Raw genomic sequence first — 25,984 nt, forward strand, 5'->3', positions numbered from 1 at the left:
AGGAATGAAGTAACTGCAAACTGAACACTTATTTATCATCATAAATGACTAATAAATTATCAGATACATTTTTCAGTATATGGTTACAGAAGTAATGCCACCTCTTAAGGATGTACAAACCTAGTACTTTCCCCTCAATAAGTGCACATTAGGCAAAGGGAGACAGATTTGTGTCTTTATCTGGTAACACATAAGAAGTTTGTGACATAAATGTTCATGTTGAAGCTTTCCAGCGTTGATGGTTTGTGCTGTACGACAGCTATATATCACTCCTCACACATCCACCCTATGAGTCATTACAATGCCAGCGTTAATTTACTATTGCACAACGCTTTGAAGTAAGCGATTATCATTATGATTTATATAATTACAGTTTATTCACGAAGACCAAACCTTAACTTTCCAACCAACAGTCTATTGTCAAAACCAACATTCACAGGCTCCTCTGTGGTTAGATTCTGGGTAGTCAGATCAAAATGTACATTTACCTATGTCATTAACCATACTCAGAACATGGTGACTACTTGCCTAAATATATCTTACTATTAGATGAACAGATCTCTCCTGTTAGCTGGATACTATATACTGCAGAACTGTATTATATAGTAGCTGACTTCCAGGGCACATTTCCGTAAGTAAAATGGAACTTAAATCAATATGGCCAGATCCAATCATGAATGGGGTGTAAACGCCCAACAACATCAAGACAGAGAATGTGGACGATCTATATATACAGCTTCTCACTGCCAACAGCGGTGCCCGATACTTGCCCAAACACATGAGAAAAAAAAGTATAAAATGAATTGCACTACATGCATGAGGTAATTTTTCCCATGTTGTATTTAGGTGTTGAAAATAATGCATCACATTCCATGTGAAGCAAGAGGGGGAGCTTCTTACTACTCAGCAACGCTCAATAAAGGTCCAAACACATGAGAAAAAATAAGTATAAAATGAGTGGAACCCATGCGTTCAGTATTTTTCCCCATGACTTAAGTACTGAAAGTAATGCATGCATCATTTTCCTGCATGCTGCTCGCCAAGCCGTCACCTCTAGGCCCTCAGTTCCTTCCCGCTCTATGAATAGTCAGTCATTTTTTATGCTTTATGCCCCCATCAGCCCCAGCTCTTATTCTCTGCTTCATGTTCCAAACAAATTTCTAATCATGAGGAACAGTACCTCATGAAATAAATCCAACCTCCTGGATATTAGTCAAGCAGTGATGTCACTGGTTCCTAGCAAAATTATAGGCTGCATACTGGTTCAGCCCACAAGATGGATGCCTCCACTGTGTATAGACGACAGGTCCCTTTTAATAAATGTCATTGATAACACACTTTTAGTTGAAAATTAACTTTTTATGGATTGGCCCAATAAGTGTGGCTATCCATCTCGTCTTTCCAGCGTTTCCACTTTAGAGCACGTTTTCCTGAGAAATTGTGTAAAGATTAAAACATACACTGGAACTCACCCAGGTTCTTTGTTCTTTCTATTTATACTATTAACAGTAAGAGTTTTCTTTATATAGCTTATAATATGACTAACTAAAACTTGTGATATGTAAACATCACCTTTTTATCACATTAATGGTATCCTTTCAGGGGCAAACGCAAGATTTGTAGAGGGAGGTTTCCACACCACGCCGCCAGTGGGCGTGACAAGCATGCATGGGGGCGTGGCTATAATATTAGACAGTGCTTGGCTGTTCTCCAACTCTTCCTATCCTATAATATACATGGGCATTACTGCGTGCACTACTGTTAGGTGCACGCAGCTCTACCTTTACAAGCAGAGCCGTGTGAAGCGGGGGCAGGGTCCAGCCACCTCAATTATACAGTGCCCCAGGCTAGGAGAGGGGTTTCCAGGCTCTAGGAAATCCCTCCTCGGTTTGCCTAAGCCTTTTGTTATCTGTGAAGACAGGATTTAATGGACACGGACATGGTGACTTTCCATCAAGTCCAAAAACAAAAACATAATTCTTTCATGGCTTTTATTGATATGCGACTAAGGCCTCTAATAATTATTATGTGCCAGTAACACAGATTTTCTATCTTCACTTATTGCAGGGATAGAAAATCTGTTATTGCTGCAATTTACGAATAAAATACCGTCAGAGCAGCTGAATGATACACATCTAGCTGGCAATACTGGTAGCAAGAGTAATCTTACAGCTTTACTGGATCAATGTTGGTGCATCTGCCCATACGTTACCGGCTTACAGTTCTAATTGTCCAAAGAAAATTAATATTGTTAAAAAATATAGAAAAAAAAAAATTATTTTCCCCTTATTCTGAGTTGTAAAAATACTTTAGTTAAATAAATAGAATTTTTTTCTATGGATATCTTTTGATAGCGAAAGAAGGACTGCGGCAGTGCATGTACTAATGGGATTTTTGTTAAACAGGCTTTAACAGATATATGAATAGTTAGAAGTTGCCTGTAACACTGACAAACACAAAAGATGAGGCGCTCCTGCTATGCTAACTAAACAATATTTACTTCCTAAATGCACACAACGTATAGTTGTATAACTTGCAGTGAACATTTTGAGCAAAGTTAATCAAAATTGCACATTTATAACGTGATATAACTGCACAGTTTTAAAACAGCAATCCCATGTAAAAATGAGGTGTGTTTTAATATAAATCACTGTGGCAGGCTATAAGAAGCAGCTTATTAGTTACCATTTTCCTTGGCTGGATTTTTCAGTTTATTAATGATTTATAATTCTGCAGTTTCCATAGTGTCATGTGAGTACCATGGCAACCACAGTCACATGGCACATGCTGGCACTGTAAAATCACCCTGCTCTTTCTTTCTCCTCTGCCTTTACATGACATGCTAAGAGTCGGAGTCAGTGTGTGCCATATTTGTCTACCTCCATAAAGAGTTTGAAAATTATATAGTGATTCATAGGAGGACAGAGCTAAGATACATGCTTTAAAGGTATTAAGAGAAAACCTTCTATGTAGGATTGCTGAGTTAGCATCCCAGCCTCCATGACATCGGCATTCATTTCGCCCTCTTATAAAGAACAATCACTTTATATTAATTGGTTATGGTATATTGCACATAGAAACAGGTACGGCTAGGCACATGTTTACAACTTTTACAAAATTATCATTATTATTATTATTATTATTATTATTATTATTATTAATAATAATAATAATAATAATACAAATATTACACTGAATATATATTTAAAAAATAATGATAGATGTTTTATATGCTGGCAGGCATCTGAGCCCCCTTCAACACCCATTCTCTCACTTACAGGTGTATATAAAATATTTCACCTGTGGCAACTTAGGAATGTGGTAAGATGAATGTGAACTTTCATCATCTTACCACAATTACTCTTAAGTTGTCACAAGTGACCGCCCACTATGTTCACTGACGGCCCGTCTGCCGTGGCTACTATTCTGCCACACCAGGTCGTCTTTCCAAAATCTGGGCCTTTATTTTAATGTCTCACATCATTATCAAACTCTCAAGTCTGTGTCTTCCAGCTTACCCTGCTCACATGATGACATTGACCCTATCACAAGCAGCCGCACTGTCCTCACTGACAGAATCACACAAGTGGACAGGTTACTGCCCCTGAAGATTAGCACACTTGTCCTGAAATGCTCTGTGCAGCTGTGAATATTTTGATTTTATGATTGAATACCGGTTAATCCAATCCCAGAATCCTGAATAAAACCAGTGGATGTAACAAACAAGCAGGAGATGAAGAATGATGACAAACATGTGCTCAGGCCCTAGTCAAACACTCCTTATAAAGTACATAGCTGGAATCTCAATTATTGCTGAATACCACCGACCACCCACTATGTTTACAGCCCTGTAGTTTTCTCCTTAGCTACATGGAACATGTGTGACCTTCTATGAATAATCTGTAATAATTATTCCATTCTGACCTTTACTCTGAAACTTCTGAAACTTCAAAAGGTTAAAGCAATTAATACATAGGGTAAGTGTTCTGAGATGGTTTGTCTGGCTAGTTATAAACACCATTAGCTTTATGCAAATTACTATATACTGGGATTAAAGGAAATAATGCTTAATGTTCCTTGCAGAAGACAATGAGTCAGTAGACTCACATAAATGTAACTTCAGATATCACGGTTCAATGAGGTACCAGCTGTTCCGTCTATGCACACAACCCCCACCCCGCATTAAGCAGATTGAGATGTCTGCAGTGGGACCACTGTGATGTCATTACTAGGGAATTCAAACCCTTCTGTCCCAGCGGAGCCAACATTATGGTAGATAAATGTGTAGAAGCACTCTATGCCATTGTCCAGGTTAGTCATCCTTGTCAACATCACTGGCTAACAGCAATGTGCCTTCAAAATCTTTCTCTTAGGGACGCAGACCTAACTTATACTAAGCAAAATAAAGGTCAGCGAGGGTCATGGTTGCCAGCTTAGCCTATACATAGATGCATGCCCGCTTTCTCCAATTAGAGATCTACCTACTGAAGATGAGGCTGCACTTATTTCTAAAGGATTGCAGGTGCCCATGAAAACGTTTATAATAAAAAATGGGAAATAAATCTTAATGTTCATCTGAGAGCCAATTCACAGAATGCTTACAATTTTATTCATACTCGGGATGGGGCAACATGCAATGTATTGTTCCTGCAGGTTGTACTAGTGCTGCCAGGGTAGCAGACAAGCCCACAAGAGGCACTAGTGAAGTAAGTGAATAGTTAAATGCTCCCATATAAGGAGCAGGACTCTACAGGAGTTTACAGCATCCTGTCAGTCTATAGCCAGATCCCCTCATCAATGACTTTGGTTGCTTAGCAGCACAACAATTGTACTTGTCAAACAAGTCAGGACATTCTGTACCTCAGGATCTACTGTGGAATTGTTGGTTTATCTGGCAGCAGGAAGCTGTGATCATATGCTGCACGATACAAACTAACAGAGCGAAGGGAAGTTTAACTTTCAGACTCCTGTATTCCTCTTACACTAAAGGACTTCTCCCTGATCGACGTTACAGTTTACACTGCTTCAAGGCACACTGCATATCTTTAATGTATGTGCATATGTACAGTGTATGTGTATATGTTTCCACAGAATTATACACATTCCACACACTGGAGGTAGAATTTTTTTTAAAAAAAAGTGGGGTGGGAGGTATAATAATGTGTTCAAGTTATAACAGGTGAAACACAACTTACAATATATAAATAATAAGTATTCTCTGACAAACGTACAAGTTAGCACCACGTTGTCTCACACTGACATCACACTGCTCTGTGTCTCATTACCCCACTCCGTTGCAAATAGGTGAACACAGTCCCTAAACTCAAAACCTACAATTTGTGTCAAATCTGCACCCTCTGCCAGATTTATCACTTAGTAACCTGTTGTTTTGTTGTCCTCTGACTGCTGTGTCTCACATCATAGTGTAACGTGTCTCAGGACTCTTCTGCAACATTAATACCATTACTGCCTACAGTATAGCAATGATAGTCTACGTGTTCCCTATCTGTAGTGATTCCTTACATCATGGATTATTCCATATTACATATTTGCAGAATGTCACACCCAAGATCCAGTGACTCGGTGCTTCCTTGCTATATTCACCCTCATGTGGTGTGGCCCATTCTCAGTCCTTTTTAAGTTTTGTGCTTTCTGCTAGAATTTCAGTAAGTCCAGTCTCCTTCATACAATTCACTTTATAATCATAAAGGGCACTGCATGGCTCCCATAAAACTGACACTCCTGATTACCTCGTTACAGCATCTATACCCACTTTACCAAGAAAGGGGCTGACAGGTAGAGAATGTGACGGCTAAAGATTTCTTCTATTAGTTTCTCGGTCGTCTTATTTCTACAATTCACTGATGTTTCTGGCACTGAGCCCCCTGATATATTCTCACTCACCAGACTCCGTCCCCAGAAAGCTGCTTTGGGTTTCACTCAGTCAAGGCGTGTCTGTTGTATCCTAATTCCCAGAGAGCGGACAGCTAAGGAAATACCCCGGATACACCATGCCTGCGTCTGTCAGTCCCACGGAATGGAAGGAGCCGGGGAAACTTTGCTTCTCCTCAGTGAAAGTTGAGACACAACAAAAGGCCAGGGAATGTAGTGAAGCAGTGTCTGGGAGGGGCTCCGCATCTCTCCCCCCTTCTTACAGCAGGGCACAGTGAAAGCTCCCAGGCAGACATGGGGCCAGAGAAATCTGTGACACAGACTGGAGAAGCGTGCCTGGGCACTGCTACAACATTCCCACCCCTAAGGGCAGGAATACACAACCTTCCAATCAGTGGGGGGGGAAAGATGGAGCAAGGAGGCAGGGAGGGAGGGAGGGGAGTTGTACACACTCTGCCCTAGGACTACATATAAAAGACAGTCTGCGTGTCACAGGCATTGGAACAGATTTGTAGATCGCTGTCACAGGACACAGTGCCAAGAAACCTTTCAATTCTAAAAGGTGTTGCATAAATCCCTAATGTGCCCTATTGTTAGACAGACAAATATAAAGCCGAGATCATCACAATGAAGTCATCACAAACCTGCTAATAAAATATTTTGTCATGTATATTCAGTTTTTCTTCCAGAAAGGAGAAGAATGTCACAACGTGACACCTTTCATAACACCCAGCTCTGCAATATTGGCAGCAGAGTAAACATTTTCCAACAGGGATCTGCAATAACAGCGATAATCCTGCTCTTGTCTTCTGGTAGTTGCCCAGTGTTTTCTTATTCTCCACCTCTTGAGTGCAACCTGATACAGAACAGCCACTAGAGCTTGTCAACAAAGTTAAGTTGCCAAGGAATTTAAATTGTGTTGGGTGACTTTAAACATGGCAACCTCTTGTTACAGTAGGTGCTACCTAACAACCAATCTACCTGTTACACTAAGGAAGGGATCGCCAGCAAACCCAAAGCTGTGATACTTTAGCTAGCACCACAGACAGACATGCATACCTGCTGATATATTTTTTTATTGTTATTTGTGGTACTATATAAATAAATAGTAGTGGTGATGATGATGATTATGATGATGATGATATAGTGCTTTATAGACAATATTTAATCATCAGTCCCTTCCCTAGTGGAGCTTACAATCTATGTTCTCTAACGTATGGACACACACTAGGGTTAATTTTTTTAAGTAGCCAAATGAACCTACTAGTATGTCTTTGGAGTGTGGGCGTAATACCACAAAAACACGGTAAGAACATATAAACTCTACACAGGTAGGGCTCTGGTCAGGATCAAACCCATAAGCCTAGCGTGGTTAGGCAGCAATGCTGACCACTGTGCTACCATACTGATGTGTTTGTAATGACACAACATAAACACAGAGACAGTTTGCTCAAAACAATGAAGAATCTGATCAGTAAACGCTCTGATGAAGCTGAGGGGTTATATCATTGTGCATATATATCTGTAGTGGAATTGCCAACAGAAGAGTATCCTTGAGTACAAGAGTACATGTAAATACACTGGTTTGTTTAACCAAAAGGAGCTTTAGGAAATCATGTATTGTGTTTAAAATATATATGGCCTGATTCATTAAGAACCGTTACGTGACGTATCCAGAAACGGACTATACGCCAGTGAACACAAGTGCATGCGATTCATCTTTGAACGCAATGGACACTTCCAACTGCCTATTTGTTCAAGGACGGAACAAGCCTACGATTTCAATGTATTTTTTATTAATGATTATATTCTTAACAGGTGTTGTGTCTGTCTGTCTGTCTGCATACGGCAAGTGCCATATAGGCAAAGCGCACTTACACCTATATTCAACTGGAAACATTTCTTCAGATCCGCTTGTACTTGAATAACGCATGCGTGCAAATTCCGGGCTATTAAAAAAAAATACATACTGCGTTCACTTTCCATTCCTTGATGTGCAAATGTAAATAACGGCAGCACAAGAATTACAGTTTTGTATCCAACTCACGTACTGAGGGCTGCAAATAGCTCAGTAAAACAACTCCCTCTCATTATAAATGGGATACACTGAAGAAGAGCTTGAACCTCCACCCTCAGAACACACATCCTAGCTTTCCTGCACTCTCATGACAGGACATGAGGATGTCTCCACACTGTCTGGCTGGGTAGATGTATTCCTGGGTAGCAATACAGAATACAACCAGAGAGGCACAACTTGCAGTGGGCATATGTAAAGTATGGTGACAACATGGGCAATGTTTTATTGCAAAACCTTTCTTACTCCATGCCTGAATAAATTAGTATTTGTGTTGCAAATGTGCAAGCTTAGTACAACACAGCAAAGTCTTTAGTTCGATTTGACCCAACTTTGCAGTACATACACTTTATGTAGGTTATAAATGAACGAGCAAAAATGCAGCCATTTTTATGGGAAGCAGACAAACCCAGATGACAGTGTTTGCAGGGGGTGCAAACATTTGTATCCTCTGATAAAAAGAGCTGGAGAGATCCAGGGTTTCTCTGCTCATATCAGGATAGGTGCACTTGTATCATCATCATCATCCCCACTAAAGCCTGGTGTGCACCCACATGCAAGGATGAGATTTCATTTTGTGGGATAAGATCATTTAAATAAGCATGAGGGTTTGATAAGGTGCAATCTGGGGAGGGGGTTCCATTATAATGGGGGGGAGCAGATACTTTTTCTCTTGGCAAAAGGACTTAATTGAGCATTTTAACCAATTTAATAAAAGCTTTTAAATTTACCATAGTGACACATATAATAAATACAGTCCCAATGTACCGTCTGTCACCTATAGCATTTAATGAGATATATAAGGCTCATTCCTGAAGTATATTAGAAGAAATAAGGTTACAAATAATGAAGGGGTGGCTCTAAAGCGATGGTTTGAAGTGACATTTTTACTGTTTCCAGGACGCTCATTCCCAGCCAGACCCACAAGTCCACAAATTTAGGCACAACAGGAACAGTCCCAAATATCGGAATGTGGGCATGTACCTTGTGTGCGAGGCAGGTAAATGAAACGCACTGTACCCCATGTATTTTACAGTTCATAATTCACCCTGTATATCACTAGTTAACATTCTACTTCTTGTATCATAGCTATACTCCTTACAGGATACGTAGAGTAACAAATTACAATTTTTTTCTTTATTTTGCCATGCACACCCCTGAAATGTGGATTTTGACCACACAAAATAGCAATTTAGGGTTGTATTTAACAAGAGCATTTCCTATATCAATGAAGTAATAAGACGCAAGCAATATATAACATACCATCAACAGAGCACACATAGCATACAATGTACTCTGATCACAAAATACATCACCTTGGGCCTCATTCATTAGGGAAATTTAAGCAAAAAATTGAGCAAGTTTTCTTGCTCAAGTTTTCTGGACAAAACCATGTTGCAATGCAAGGGGTCAAATTAGTTTATTATTTTGCACATAAGGAAAATACTGTCTGTTTTTTCATGTAGCACACAAATACTTGATAGCTTATTTGTACACTGAAATTTAAAGATGATCTAGGACGTGCCCTACCCCAAATATAAATTTGCCATCACATTTTAAATTTACCTCCCCCTCCAATGCAACATGGTTTTGCCTTACTTACTTACTTTTACTTAACTTTCCTTAATGAATCAGGCCCCTTGTTTGGAATTGCATCAACGACATATATGATACCTATGCTATAGAAGTAATATAACAATTTTATTCTTTTAACAAATGTAAACTTAGGAAACCTACATGTGCATGTACTGTGGTTGCCTTGTCAAACAAAAATAGCTTATTTGTATTGTGACTAGGTTGTTTGCCTCAAAAATGTAAAACACAAGGGGCCCGATTCCTTAAGGATCTCAACTTAAGAAACTTCTTATTTCAGTCTCCTGGACAAAACCATGTTACAATGCAAGGGGTGCAAATTAGTATTCTGTTTTGTACATAAGTTAAATACTTACTGTTTTTTCATGTAGCACACAAATATCAACTTTAAAATTTCAGTGTACAAATAAGCTATCAAGTATTTGTGTGCTACATGAAAAAACAGTCAATATTTAACTTATGTGCAAAGCAGAATACTAATTTGCATCCCTTGCATTGAAACATGGTTTTGTCCAGGAGACTGAAATAAGAATTTTCTTAAGTTAAGATCCTTAATGAATCAGGCCCAAGGTTATTAAAAAGAACAGATGTAGTGGCAACTTTAGCTGACTATCTGCACATGAAGAGGTTCTGTAAAATCAGTCTGGGAAACTAATTAAAATGATATAATGTATTGTGTAGTGAATACCCAATGTGTTTCCCCAAGCTGCGCCCTAACATGGATGTAGGTGGTTTAGCAGCACTATATATTTTGTTAAATTCACTCCAGATTTCTCAAAAATCAATTCCAACATCAAAACTACTTTAAAGAAACAATAAAGGATGTCCCCACAAACAATACACAATCCAATCAAGCTACATAAACACAACACATCCTTTCAGGGGAAAAACAAGTAAAAGTGTACTTTACATAATTACTGCCACGAGTACATGAAACAAAGGATAGCAAAGACTATTTGTCAGCTGTTGTAAAACATCCATAACCACATAGACACTAACTGTCCTCTTTTTGACTGAGAATTCCTAAACAACCTGAGAACTACAATTTCCAACACACTCCTTTAACAGATACAATTACCACAGTACCTTTCATTGATTGCTCCTTTTGCAAACAGCCTGGGACTTGAGGGGAGTACCAGCGGCTCAGGAGACGTAGGGGTCACAGTCTTCTTGGTAAATGGCCGATCAGAGTGAAGGACACTGCGTAGCTTCTGGGTAAAACTATAGGCGTCTGATGTTGGAAAAGTTGGGCTTCTGATGACCATAGGGCAAGATGCTGGCTCATTTGGAAGAGAAACCAATTTGTCATTAGTAGGTCTGAAGGAACCATGTTCACAACTTGATACTTCTGAGTCAGGAGCTGGAGAGGATGCCAAAGGTTCATTGTCTGCAGTATGGTGGTTTCCTAATTGCCCAGAGAGAGAGTTTCCTTGTTTGATGCTTGTGGACAGTTCCATACACTGAATTTGAGTCTCTTCCTGTAAAAGTTCTGCTCCTGCAGACGAAGGACCACATTGTTCATCAACCACTGGTACATGAATGGTCTCTTGTGTAACATTTATCTCTACAGGAGTTACAGCCTGAGCCAAAGTTGCAAAGTCATCAGTGGGAGGGCTTATGGCCTGAGACGAATGATTTGTCTCTTTTGCAGTAAAATGTGGTTCATCACATAGAATTTCTGTTTCTTTAACAGTGGAAGATAACATCTCAGATAGAATATCCATCTTTTTATGGGTTGGATGTAACTGATCGTGTATTATTGTTGTCTCTTTAATTTCAGGGACATCACTAATTCCTTTGACAGTCAGGTTGGACCTCTCTTCTACTGTTTCAGAAGCTATCATTTCTTTTTCTTCCAGTGAAAGATTTTGATGATCAGAAATAAGTTCTTTGCTGTTGATTTGTGGCTTTAATGTTGTATCTTCAAAGTTTTCATCTTTCTCCTTGGGAAGAAGATCGAGAGATCCAGTTGTCACTTTAGCTTCATTGCTGACAGCAGCAGTTACATTGGATGTCTCTGCTTCTTTACAAGATTTTACTAGTTGAGGAATAACAGTTTTCACTTCTAAGTCTGGTTGGTTTTGTCCCTCTAAGGATAATTTAAACTCCTCATTGGAGGTGGCTTGGTGCATACATGCTGGGTCTTGCATGCTGACAACTTGGCTCTCAGATGCTGTATTTAATATATTTTTTACTTGGGAAGATGAATCGCTGTCGGTAATATATATTACTTGAGAAGATGGATCGCTGTCGGTAATAGATATGGTATCTGCTAAAATGCTCAATTCTTTTACATATTCCCTGCCTGTTAGGGTCCCGATAACGTCATCTGTGTGTATATGGATGTGCTCCTGGGAATTGTGGTTCATTACTTCTGTCCCTTTAGGATGAACGCCAAGCATTCCTTCACAAGCCATCTCAGGATGTTTCTCTTGAGGGGGTATTTCCTTGTGTATATTATGATGTAGAAAATCAAATGCTCCCTCTGATTTTTCAACATTAACACACTGTGGATGGGTACGATCTGAGAACTTGCTCCTTGAGTTAAAAGGCTCTGTTTCTAAATGATGGCTATTAATCTGTGATATCGCAAGATTACTATCCATCTGAGAACTATGTACGGTATCTTTCTGGACACCAGACACTGATGCACTTTGCAAGGACATATCCAGATTATCTGCAGAATATTCAGCAATGTTTTCAGTGCTCCCCATTTGCTCATATGTTTCCATCTTAATAGGCTGGGCTTGTTCTTTTGTTCCAATTCTGGGCACAAAGTCGGATTTGGAGTACTGCTGTCCCACCACTATACCAGAAACATCAGATGACTCTGGAGGCTGCAGTTCCTCTACTAAAGGAGTCATGAAGGAGCAGGTACTCACATGTTCATCATGTTGTATTCCTCTGGACTGATCCCCATGTCCAACCTGCCCCATACCTTCAGTATAACATCTCTGAATGTCATCAAGAGGTTGTACATGTTGAATATTACAATTATTGTGTATTGACTCACCAATACTAGATATAGGCGACACCTGCAGTAAATCTTCGTGTGTTTTTCCAAGAGCCTCTACAGGTAAATCATTACTGCAAAGGCTCTCTTTAATGTCCGATTGTCCAGACATAATTTGAAGGTCAGTACATACCCTTGTCTCACCCTCTGGACAAATGACTGGACTCTCATTTTTTCCACTATAACCACAAGGAAGAGACAATTGTAGGTTCTTGTCTGATGCTGTCAATATGGGAATTTGCAGTAATTCAGATTCTAAACTTAAACAAACAATATCAGTTCCATTCTCTCCCTGACATGGAGACGTTGCTGCTAATTTACTTGTATTGCCCACATGGATTTTATCATTGTTAGGTGTCTTTGTGGTGCTATCTTTATGAGAAACTTCCACTGTGCTGCATGTATCAGCTGATATTTGAAGCTGGGTGTCTGTATCTGCTGGTACCTGAGGCAGGGTGCATGTGTCTGCTGGTACCTCAGGCAGGGTGCCTGTATCTGCTGGTACATGAGGCAGGGAGCCTGTATCTGCTGATACCTGAGGCAGGGTGCCTGTATCTGCTGATACTTGAGGCAGGGTGCCTGTATCTGCTGGTACCTGAGGCAGGGTGCCTGTATCTGCTGATACTTGAGGCAGGGTGTCTGTATCTGCTGGTACTTGAGGCAGGGTGTCTGTATCTGCTGGTACATGAGGCATGGTGCATATATCTGCTTGTATTTGAAGAAGGGTGACTGTATCTGCTTGTACTTGAGGCAGAGTGCCTGTATCTGCTTGTACTTGAAGCTGGGTGTCTGTATCTGCTGGTACCTGAGGCAGGGTGCCTGTATCTGCTGGTACTTGAGGCAGGGTGCCTGTATCTGCTGGTACTTGAGGCAGGGTGCCTGTATCTGCTGGTACTTGAAGCTGGATGCCTGTATCTGCTGGTACTTGAGGCAGAGTGCCTGTATCTGCTGGTACTTGAAGCTGGATGCCTGTATCTGCTGGTACTTGAGGCAGGGTGCCCGTATCTGCTTGTACTTGAGGCAGGGTACATGTATCTGCTGGAACTTGAAGCTTGATGCCTGTATCTGCTGGTACTTGAGGCAGCGTGCCTCTATCTGCTGGTACCTGAGGCAGGGTGCCTGTATCTGCTGTTACTTGAGGCAGGGTGCCTGTATCTGCTGTTACTTGAGGCAGGGTGCCTGTATCTACTAGTACTTGAGGCAGGGTGCCTGTATCTGCTTTTACTTGAGGCAGGGTGCCTGTATCTGCTGGTACTTGAGGCAGGGTGTCTGTATATGCTGGTACTTGATCCAAGGAGCCTGTATCTGCTGGTACTTGATCCAAGGAGCCTGTATCTGCTGGTACTTGAGGCAGGGTGTCTGTATATGCTGGTACTTGATCCAAGGAGCCTGTATCAGCTTGTACTTGAGGCAGGGTGCCTGTATCTGCTGGTACTTGAAGCTGGATAACTGTATCTGCTGGAACTTGAAGCTGGATGCCTGTATCTGCTGGTACTTGAGGCAGGGTGCATATATCTGCTTGCATATGAAGCTGGCTGCATGTATCTTCAGTTGCTTTAAGTTGAGGTTGGATCCCCATACTGGCAGTATCATTTGCATTTGGAGACATTCCAAAATATTTACTACTTTGGTTTTCTTTCACCAACTTCAGTGACTGTTTCTCAACTGGAATAAAGCCACTTACATCTGGCTCACTGCAAGGCACAGTTGTTTCTTTCTGTAATCCTGAAGCACCAGTAACTTCTATTCCATTAAAACACAATTTTTTGTCTGTTTCATTGCAAGTTTTAGACACAGGCTTGTCCATTTTAAAGCCTATGATTGAAGAGTCTGATGTGCACGCTATAGGATGCTCCTGCAGGTTGGAAGTAATAAGTTTATTCTCCAGGACTGCGCCAGGACAGAGAAATTTGTCAGAGGTTAGGTGGGGTGTGTCCTCTGAGGACGCTTTCTCTTTCTGATTCAATGTGATCAAGGAAACCTCTTCCTCCTTTGTAGACCTGCCTTCCAGGTTTCTGCTGACATTTATTACCTTTAAGTGTTCTGGAGTTACGACAGAGGCATCCTGCATGAGCTGAACCTTGGACGACTCTCCCACGCTACAATTTGTCTTGAGGTTCAGCCTCTCCACATCAGACAGGACGGATAATTCCAGACTAGAATTAATGTCACTACTTTGTCTCTGATGTGAAGCGTTTAAACACATGTCAGTTCCACTCTGGATTTGGCTGATTTTCATCTTGGTTTGGGCTGGAAATTTCTCAGTCTTTTCAAGCAGAAAACTTGTCTTTTCTTCCTTTAGACTTGCTAAATGCTCGCGGTCCATAGCAGACTCCAGTCCAAGGAGAGGCAAATAAGGCTCTGTCTGTGGAGGTAGACGATGGACCTCTTCTCTTAAAAATACTGCACTTAATGACTGAACTGGCTTATCCAGTGAAGTGTGTGTGGCTGGGGAGTGTCCCAAATTAGTGGGACACGCAGAAATAGATAAATAAGTGTTTTTTATATCAGTCTCTGCAGCTTTTTTCTGATGGGTGGCTGATCCTACATTGTCACATGCAAGTTTCCCATGATCGGTTCTCTGTATATCATTAGCAACATACTCTTTAACATTACTCTTCTCTTCTGCTACCAAGTCCATTCTGTTAGGTTGCTGAGGGAGATTTATACACAGGGGAGTCTGCTCACTCCTATTATTATACTGAAGCACATTTTGACTTTTGGGAGCTTCTTTGATCTCACTAATGGATGGAGAAGTGCATGCCTTCTCATGGCTACACATGGGTGATCTTTTTGCAATATCATCATTATATGTCAGGTTTAGTCCCATTGTCTCAATGCAAACATTTGTCACATCTTCCAAAAATAAATTGTTCACACAAGTTTCAGTTTTATTGTCCCTAACTGTTTGCATGATATCATCATTTTTATTGATTACTTCCTGCTGATCACCAGAAGAAAGAATCTGCAAATTGTGTGGTGAGTTTTCTGAAAGAGCTGTCTTGGATCCAGTGGGAGTTTCAATACGGTCTTGGTTTTCTTTAAAGTCACTGCGATCATTGACCACGTTATTCTGTACACTGTTGTCTGCGTAAATGTATGGGACAAAACCAATACCTAGGCTTGTGTCTCCACCAATGTCAGTGATGTCATTAGGTGTACATAGCACTTTTCCACTCTCATGTGTTCTTTGACTGTGGAAACTTTTTTTGTTCAGCAGATCGGAAGGAATTAGATTTTCAGAAACGTCTTTTAAGGCCTCTATTGTAGGCTCGTGGTTTACTACATCTTTATTGCTAAAATCTCCACCATCTGTCCTGAACTTCTTCAGCACACCATAGTCACTGCTGGTTTCCTGGATTGTGCTCTGAGGTTGAATGTTTTCTATTGAAGTCACTTCTTTCAAATTAACGTTAAGGTTCATATTATCATCTGAAGTCTCTGATGGCACGGCAGCAGAACTGTGACATGCTGTTATCTCACCCGTCTGTGTCAGAATACTTTCCTCCTCTGCAGACGGCTGAGCAGAGTGTTGATTAAGCAATGATGTAACAAGATTATCAGAAAGGACACTGAGCTCTGACACCACCGGATTGGGCTCAAAGCTCTGAACAGCAGGGGTTTCTCTGCTGTGTAGAAGGGTTTCTGGTACATGTCTATGTGGAGTGGAGAGTTTATTTTCATTCCTGTCTGAGCTTCCATCTGTTCTAGTAGGCAAGATTAAATTGCCCTGACTCCGTAACTGGCTGCTCCCACCATCTGTAGTCAAAGGGTTATTGTTCCACAATCCGTCTTCTCCTTCACCAGTAATACTATCCCTGGAATCTCCGGTAGTTTGGTTACAGGTGTCGTCTGGTTTTCTCAGCATTGTATCTGGCTGTGATGCTGCTGCATTCCTTGAGAGGACTTGTAAGGGTGCTGGAATTAGCTGGGGTGTGGCAGTCAGAGGTTGAATACTTGGGTCCCAAAAATTCCAGTTATCCTTGTTTAAAGTATCATTGTTGTTAAACTGAGTCATTGAGAACACAACACTGTCTGGATCTATATCTGGATTGTCCAATAATTCTGTACATGCTGTTGACTTTCCTTGGGCTTGCAAATTAAAAGCATTGCTAATGACTGAAACATTTTCTTCAGAGGATGACTTAGTCCACGGCATCCACACCGAGTCCTTAAGTTCCTCATCTGACTTCCTAGGAATTTTTTCTGGCAACACTTGCTGACCCCATTCTCTAAGTATCCCAACAAGTCCTATATCTTGTGATGCTTCAAATTCATCTTCTCTGGACTCTTCACTGGAGAGGACACTGCAGTTAATAAGGTAAATGGTTCAAATCATTCAGTCTTCCACAAATAAAATTTTGGACGAGCAATACAGTGTAATAGCAAGGATGCAAAGAAAGATCCAAAACCGACCACAACAAGCAGAACCCATGGACAATAGAAGCTCGGAACACCACAAGATCATGCACCAAGATCATGCACCACATGCTTGAGAAAAAATGGGACATTTATGAAAACTGGTGCAGAGGTAACATGCAGAAAAGGTGTTGTAACCAGTAGCAACCAATCAGACATTTCTTTCATTTTCTAAAGTGAGCTAGACAAGCGTGACGATATTCTAGATATACATATCCTCCTTATTCCAGTTACATGTGCCTCACTTTCATAAATGTCCCAAAATTAGTTGTACAAAATAACTAAAGAAAAAGCTAATAAACATCACAATGCAAAACGCAAACAAAAAAGTAAATTGTCCTCTAATGTGCAGATCAAAAATTCCTTGTGCTACATAGAGATTAAGGAGTGCATTAAAATTGTATTTGCCTATGTGTGCAATGATAGCTAGCTAACAATAACATTAATGAGACCCGCATGCCCCGATAGAGGAAGTTCGTCGCTAGGAAAATACCACTGGACTCAAGCCAAACAGATGGAATAAAGGCAAATACAACAGCAGAAAAGACATTTCCAAGAACAACGCAAGCCTGCCACACTTTGCTCAGCATCATCCAGCATGCAAAGAATGTGTAGAAGGCTCCAAACTCAAAAAGGAACTCTCCAACTAGAAGAGTTGCCGCTACTTCCCTGTAAACCGGTTCCAGTGTGCAATGTATATAATTACCCCTACTTAATGTAGTGGCAGTTAGATCTATTTATTTTTTACAATGTTCCGATCGCCTGGACACAGTGGAGGCAATCGTCTTGTGGTACAAATCAATATTCATGGAAATGCAGAATATCAGTTCACTAGTAACTAGAGATATCACTGAGGAATGAGACATTTGTTGTCACTAGTTCTTTGTGAATTGATAGGCTTAATATCACTTCCGCCGCCCCTAGATCTAAATGAACAGGTTCAAACACCACTGCGTGCAAAAAAAAAAATATCTTATATATTCACATACAATAACGTGGGGTGTAACATGTATTTTAATATGGGGTGTAACATCATCACAGGATTAAAAGCACTAGATTGTCAGCTCCTAGTGCAAGTTCCTCTGTCCTGCTTTTTTTCGACCTGTTTGTGTTTGTTACGTTTTTGGGCAGAATTGTACAACTATAATAATACACATTATGATATAAGTAAACACATAGTACAGTGATGTGAAGTATGTGCCATGACTATTATTGCTAATATTATAATATTTGGCATAGCTCTGTTTACACAATAGATCATTTTGCATGTCTGTGTTATATGAAATATGTTTCTTGTTGAGCGTTAATACTAATCCTAGATGCAGACTACAAAGGATTTAACAAGTTTGCACACGACTCGTGCTTGGCTTTCAAGCAGAATATTTAACAGCTGGAAGCAAAGTCAGGCAATAGGACAAGCTCAGACCATATACTCAGGTTTGGGCTAATGAATAATAAAAAGCATTTTCACCGTAAATAGTTCACTCTAAGCTCACAGCTGTCAGATATGAGAAACACAAGTCTCCCCCAGAGTTGTGCTACAAGCCATGCATATAGGAATGATACCTGATGGTGCCAGGCTGTGTGCTGCTCCCAGATTCCTTATATTCCAGGCCCTCTATATAAAGACCAGTCTGCGGAAGGGCAGGACGCAGCTGTCCTTCTTCCCAAGCACTAGGCTGCGATGGGATGCTCCTGGGAAAGAGAATGGATCATTGGACAGAGGGAAATCAGAGGGAAATAGGTGTTCATGCTGAAAAAACAAGTGTACTATATTTTTCCAAGTTAAACAAGATACGAAGTATTGTCCCCAGAGACTTTCCATATCCTCATCAAATGCCAAACTAAAGATAGCCATGACCCCTGCAGCCTTCAGCTTGTAAGCACAGAAACTTGCATGGAAAAAATGAGTGGTTTACAGTGACAGATCCAATTGCTTCTATGTTATTCCAGGACAATTATAAACGTCGGTTAAATGTTACACTGCAGAAAACAGCAAGTGTCTGCTGTATGCAAAATGATTTTGTGCAACGTGTCTAAATACTGGCGATGTTAGAATGGCTTCAGTTGGTCTTCTATAGTATATTTGTGGCTCTCAGCCCCCATAGCATACCTCCATAGACCTAACTGCAATATACATTACACATATTTTTCTCGTGAAAAACATAAAACAGCTCTAAAAGCTATCTCTAAAAAGAAAAATAAAGATAAAATAAAAGTAAAAACACTACTAGCTTCTAAAGATAAGCCCAACTCCTTGGGCACTTAGTTTAAAACTGAGGCTACAGGGGTTGGTAGAGGGGAGGGGTCAGTCAGCATACATTTAACAAAGTTAACTAGCTAAGTGCCAACTCCCCAAGCTCCCCTCCACAACCCCATGGTAGAAGTGTCCCCCAGATAGGATGATAGAGATTTTTGTATACAGTTTTATTTTAGTACCCTCCCGCTGACATAACAGTGCTGCCAATAGGGAGCAAACGACAACACCCATAGCTTTAAAGGAGTTTATCCGATCACATAGATAAGTAGTGTTACCACTACTGTTGCCTGATGTCAGCTGCCAGGCACAGGTGCAGGAGCAGGGAGCTTTCATTTTTTATGCTAGGGGAAAGGGCGTAGTGGATGCAGTGATGCTTTAATTGTCTGTAGCTTCAGTACAATCAAGTAACACATTTACTACAAACGTCTAGCTCGAAAATATTATTGTCTCAGCTTAAGGGGCAGCTTCTACGCTACATTCTTTGCTGATATAACATATAATATCATAAAAAAAATTCAAAGGAATAGTGAACCCAGAATCCAGGTTAATCCAGGTACTGTCAATGGTTCGTAGAACATCTAATGTCTCAGTTAGTGGCTCTATAAATGATTGCTTGGCTTTGAGATGGTATAAAATATCTGTGTGATAAGGAGAACCCTTATTTTTATTAGCAGAGGTGATAGGCAAATAACTGTGTGTACTATTTCAAATAAGATTGCATTAACAGAGCAATGCCTATTTAAGATGTCTGCAGCAATTCAAATGTAAAAAATAATAGCAAATAGCAAAAATGTGTTTACTAGAACAGTTTGGATTCATGGTGGCTTAGTGGTTAGCACTTCTGCCTCACAGCACTGGGGTCTTGAGATTGATTACCTCCCATGGCCTTATCTGTGTGGAGTTTGTATGTTCTCCCCGTGTTTGCGTGGGTTTCCTCCGGGTGCTCCGGTTTTCTCCCACACTCCAAAAACATTACAGTCGATCAATTGGCTGCTATTAAATTGACCTTAGTCTCTCTCAGTCTGTGTGTCTGTGTGTGTGTGTGTGTTAGGGAATTTAGATTGTAAGCCCCAATGGGGCAGGGACTGATGTGAGTAAGTTCTCTGTACAGCACTGCGGAATCAGTGGTGCTATATAAATAGCTAATGATGATTCATGAACTTCGTTTTATACATAGGTGCTTCAACCTCCACAATCTTCCTGCAACAGTTTGATAACAGCCTCATATCACTACTCTGTGTTGTTGGGGTACCCTTGTTCTTTCCCCTATGTAACTATAGTCTGTTGTTGTCACAGTCACTGTAACTGTCATGTTCAATTTTAACTGGGGTTTATTTCTGCTTTTTATGAGATCCAACTCGACAGTGTGTTACAAACGGTCAAGCAAAACTGTAATTAGAAGCCTATGGCATGCTCACTAAAATATAGAAATACATAACACATCCCAGTAAATCATTTTCCTGTTCTCAAAATGCATTCAGCAGCTATCTTATATAACAATACTAACAGCACTCTCTGGAGGCACAAAGTAAAAGTGGAGCCTAATATGAAAGCATTCTTCCAATACTTACCCGGGATTTGCTGCTGACAATCTCAAGTTCTCAGAGAACAATGATGGAAAAGTTTCATCTCCCTGGTGCTGTCCTCCTAGTTGGCTGCTAAGATCCCTCTGAGGATAAAGCACGGGAATGGTTTCTACAGATGGAAAGAATTCCTGCAAAATAACAATCAACACATTACAAAATGTCCAATTGTTCAAACTGCACTTGTCACCTACTCATAAAGGAGGAAGCCATGCTGTACCAATATTCAAGAGAATTCAGCCTATTAGCTCACTAGGTTCTATTGACATTACTCAGGCACGGAGCACATTGTCAACATTATGAAAATAGTCCTACAGTTTGGATCAGTGCTCAGAGAATATGAGAAACCACAGTGGGCTGCTGCCTACTTTCCTTGCACAGAGGGTTGTCCCCCCTCCTTTGCTTTACCAAATAGCAAATTAAAAATGAATGATGAAAAAAATACCTAGGAAATAAATAGGTAATTGGAACAGCCCAAAGATGTGTAGTTGAACCTGTATTACCTACAATAACATAGGTGACATTGTCATATAAACGTTCAGGCTTACCAGGATGACCCATCAGCCTGCTTGCACCACAATAATATAATTTCCGAAGCGGGCAGCATGCCCCCTTAGATTCCGAGAATCCACCCTGAACAGAGCAGGTATAGGACAAAGCGCAGGGGTATTTGAGAGCGGCTTCATAGTGCATGTGCCAACTCTGTGCAGGTGGGGGGGGCGCTGGAGTGTTTAGTTAGTGATTGTCAGGCGCTGTTCCCGCACACACGCCAGGTGCCGGGGACAGTCACCTTATTTGCCCTCCAGGTTTGCTTGGCACGGGACGCTACTTCCGGTTCTCGGCCAGAGGTTCAGGCGCATGCACCTGAACATCGCATCTCCGATGACACCATCAGCGCTTCCTGTCGGTGGTCAGCTGCACTAGGGTGCCAGAGTATCAAGGTCTCTAGTCTCCAGCACTTTGTTTGTTTCCTGTGCATACTTGACTTCTTGGATTCTGACCCGGTTCTGCCTAACTACTCTTTGAATCTCCCTTTGGACTCTCTTTCCTTTGGTACCTTGTATAGCCCGCACGGTTTGACCTCTGGACTTCACGACTACTCTAGTTCACCTACACCTCGCTGATAGCTGTCTGGGAAGTCCACGACCTGCACGTTTCTGCAGCAAACCCCCTAGGGGTCACTGGTGAAGACCTGAGGCATGTTTAGACTCCGCGCCTCCAAGCTTAGCAGCACTAATACCGGCAGGCAAGACCTTCAGAGCAAGTCTGTTTGTGACAGTGATATCTATATTACTGAGAGAGTGTGAATAATACATCATTATTATACATCATTATAATTAATTACCTCTAGAGTGATTACTTATTTCCACATAATATTGTTACCTCGTTTTATTAACTAAATCCTACTTCCTTACCTACTAACCATCATTAGTCTCAAATTTATTTGTGTCTTAATGAAAATGTACCAATTTGGCTTGTTGTCAGGCACTGTCCCCACTTTCTCTCCTCACTGTGGGAGCCTAGCAACAGGACGCAACTTCTGGAAGAGTCCCGTTGCAAGACAATAGGGCGCAACTCTCAAAAACCAGTGTGACGTCACTGACTGACGTAAACTGTTTTTTACTAGCTTATATAAGGCTGACTCTGACATATTACATACCTAGAACATGTCTGTCCAAGATGTACAGAGCCATAAGACAGACATGCAGTTACTTTTTATTACCCAGCTGTGGAAGCTAAATGAAGAAAATTATCCAATTCACAAGCAGCACTTTAGTTAGGTTCATGCTATAAACACATACAAGCAGGTGGATACCGCATCGATGCCTATTCAGCTATGATTGTGAGAGACAATACACTATGTCAAATATTAATACATCTGCCCCAAGTGAACATATATAATGCACTACTTGATGAAGTGCTCTGAAAATACACTTTACTTAGTGAGAGAGAGCCCAGCATGGTATAAAGAAGGACATCCATCAGCCTTTCAGCGATAATTATTTAATATGAATCTTCAATTCATAATGTCTCTTTAAAGCATTCATAGGTTTCATCGCAGCAGTGTCTGCAATGTTTTCTCTAAACAGAAGCATTACTTGTACAAACCGTTATAATCCACACTATTAGATAGGTCCGAATCAGACTGGCTGTTTAGATGAATAACAGAATATCATAGCAGTGAAGAACACTGGGATCTATGTGAGTTTTTTTGTCTAAACTAATGAAATAGGAATCCAAATAAGGCGACAGTCAGTAGAAGAGTTGCTGGAGTGCGGTATGTGATTTATAACGCAGTGCTGAATACAACCAACACAGCCACAAGTCAGAGCTCTCAGTGTGTGGCGTGGGTCCTAGATATAAAGGAGTATTGTGGGATTGTTTGTCCTTCCCACGCTCGTACATCCCAGAAGGCATCTCTATGTAACACTCCATAACCAGATGCTGACACTTCACTATCTTCTGCCCGTGTCTAAATATGCAGTATTGTTATTTCCATGGTAAAGAGGATATTATCCCATAGAATCCTTTCTTAACCTTTTATGTCCAGGACACATGTTAAGTATTTGCTTTATTCTTCATATTAAAAAAGGCTAACAATACATATGTCTATCTATATGTTAATATATACATATATATATATATATATATAGATATATATATAGATATAATTAGATCAATCAATCACTGACAGACAGACATTTGGAAAGCAGAGATGTAAAATATATCTGTACATTTGGCGAGAACTGACAATTATTTGAAAGAAACCTACAAATTGTTGAGTCCATGTAATGTAGATTGGTAGATGACCACAATTTTTTTTTAAATCTAACCAAAATTTATCACCTCCCCAAGATTCATAAACCATGCAAACCATTCTAAATAATGAAGACGAGAGGAGTGTTTATAACCGATGCAAAATGTGTGGTAGACAACAGTATGTACAAGCCCTGAGTTAACTAAAATGAGTACAACTTTATGCTATATGGCGCTATATAAATAAATGATGATGAAGATGATGATGATAATTGCTTCCAAAATTCATATTATTTCCAACCTGCTGAATTAATAATAAGTGTGTGGGGGGCAGGAAAATGAGAAAGAGAGAATCTAACATTCATCACATCATCTATTTATATAGCGCCACAAATTCCGCAGCGCTGTACAGAGAACTCACTCACATCAGTCCCTGCCGCATTGGAGCTTACAGTCTAAATTCCCTAACATACACATAGAACGAGAGAGATTAAGGTCAATTTAATAACAGCCAATTAACCTAGTAGTATGTTTTTGAATGTGTGGAAACCCACGCAAACACGGGGAGAACATACAAACGCCACACAGATAAGGCCATGGTCGGGAATCGAACTCATGGCCGCAGTGCTATGAGGCAGAAGTGCTAACCACTAAGCCACCACTGCCATTGTAAAGCTTAAAACGAGTCAGCTTAGTATGCAATACTATATATTACTGATTAGGCTTGCAGCCATGGTTAAAAATGTATTAAAAGGAATGCTACACTGAAAATAAAATCAAGCAAAATCTGTTGGTAACGGCTCAGGCTGAGTGAACAGCTGTGAGTCAGCTCACAGACCTCAGCATGTCTCACACTATGCTAATCCTTTCTCTGGTAGCACTAAAGCCTATTACATTGTGGGCTCAAGTGCTGCTCTCCAACACCGAAATACACTTTCATGTCCTGTGCATTAAGAACACATAGGAATTAATACACTTCTCAGCTCCAAAACAATACTCTTCTTGTGTGACCATTAGCTGCTCATACCTACTCACAAGCACTTGTCCATAAACATGGATTCCTTTTAGACAACAGTAGAAACAAAGTGTATTGTTCACAACTACTTGGAGTTGTGTGAGGGGGAAGATAAATTATAATAAAAATTTGATTTTTAATATGTGGTGTCACATTTATTTTAATATAACTGAACCTTGCAATTTAATGTGGCATTATGGCTTCCACCTTAAAACTCTTGGACTGAACCAATATTAATGAAAATATATCTTCAGAAGGGTTAGGTATTAAAATTCTACAGTCAACAGACCAACTGCCCAGCCCACGAACTTAAGTGGGAGGCCGACTTGGGCAGGCCACCAGATGAGGGCACCTGGTCAGTAATCAGAGAACAGGTCTTGAGAACCTCTATCTCCTATCTCGTGAAAGGAAACGCTTACAAAATCTATTTTTTCGGTGGTATCTTGTTCTGACTAGGTTGAAAACAATATACGGGACCACATCTGATCTATGTTGGCGGGGGGGGGGGGGGGGGTGCGGCGAACGAGGATCGTTCCTCCACATCTGGTGGTCCTGCCCAAAGATTGCTCTATTTTGAGATGATGTGGTTGCTTTAATAAGTGAAGTAACACAGGTACAAATTACTAAATGTCCCTGGTCCTTCCTTTTGGGCTCTCCATTAGAAGCGCTCGATAAACATGCAGAGAAGCTGTCCATACAAATCCTTAATGCAGCCATATGCCTAGTGGTCTAAGAACTGTAAAAAATAAGATCCCCCATCTAGACAACACCTCATCAATAAAATATGGTTCCTGGAATCAATGGAAATTTTTTTGGCAAAGCTAAACAATAAATTCTCCCAAATCTGTTGTAATTGGTTTATATATAATATCCCTTCCAGTTCACACGACACCAGCGCTCACCCTCAGGATACTTCAGCCCTCTTCTTATAGGTTGTCAAATTTGATGTTATATGTAGATTCTGTCTTCCTCAAATAGAGGAATGCTGGCCGTCAGGACTCCCATGTCTTGTCTCAGTCTACCCACCCCCCACACTTCCATCTCCCTCCCTCCTTATTACAATACATAAAATAGAGATCACACTTCGATATATCACTCAATGGTTTGGAATTTAATATTTTGATACAGTTCAGACCATATAATGGAACGTGTAATTTATTTGCCTTTTGTTACATTTTTTTGTACATTCTTTTGTGTAAGGGCCGGGGCTGTCAAACAGCCCCTTCCTGATGTATATACAGTCACCTATTTTGGCCTACTTTGGCTTTCTACATTGTATGTATACACTGTGTGTTGGTACTTTATAAATAAAGTTATTAAAATAAAAATAAAAAAAATTATTAAAATTCTACAGTCAAAGGGACATATTCAATTAGCC

The 25,984-nt window shown here is 40.5% G+C and overlaps 1 protein-coding gene across 5 annotated transcripts in view; it reads right to left on the reverse strand.

Annotated features, from left to right (window-relative positions):
- The window catches only part of TACC2 (transforming acidic coiled-coil containing protein 2), a 115,004-nt gene that overhangs the window by 54,038 nt on the left and 34,982 nt on the right, over nt 1–25,984 (reverse strand). For all 5 annotated transcript variants that reach the window (XM_075216290.1, XM_075216291.1, XM_075216288.1 and 2 more), the window contains exons 4-6: nt 20,823–20,965; nt 18,558–18,686; nt 10,646–16,879 (exon numbers count right to left, since the gene is read on the reverse strand). In XM_075216290.1, the coding sequence (XP_075072391.1) occupies nt 10,646–16,879; nt 18,558–18,686; nt 20,823–20,965 (6,506 nt within the window). The remainder of the gene's footprint in view (nt 1–10,645; nt 16,880–18,557; nt 18,687–20,822; nt 20,966–25,984) is intronic.

This window comes from Mixophyes fleayi, chromosome 6 (assembly GCF_038048845.1).
Source record: "Mixophyes fleayi isolate aMixFle1 chromosome 6, aMixFle1.hap1, whole genome shotgun sequence".
NCBI lineage: Eukaryota > Metazoa > Chordata > Amphibia > Anura > Limnodynastidae > Mixophyes > Mixophyes fleayi.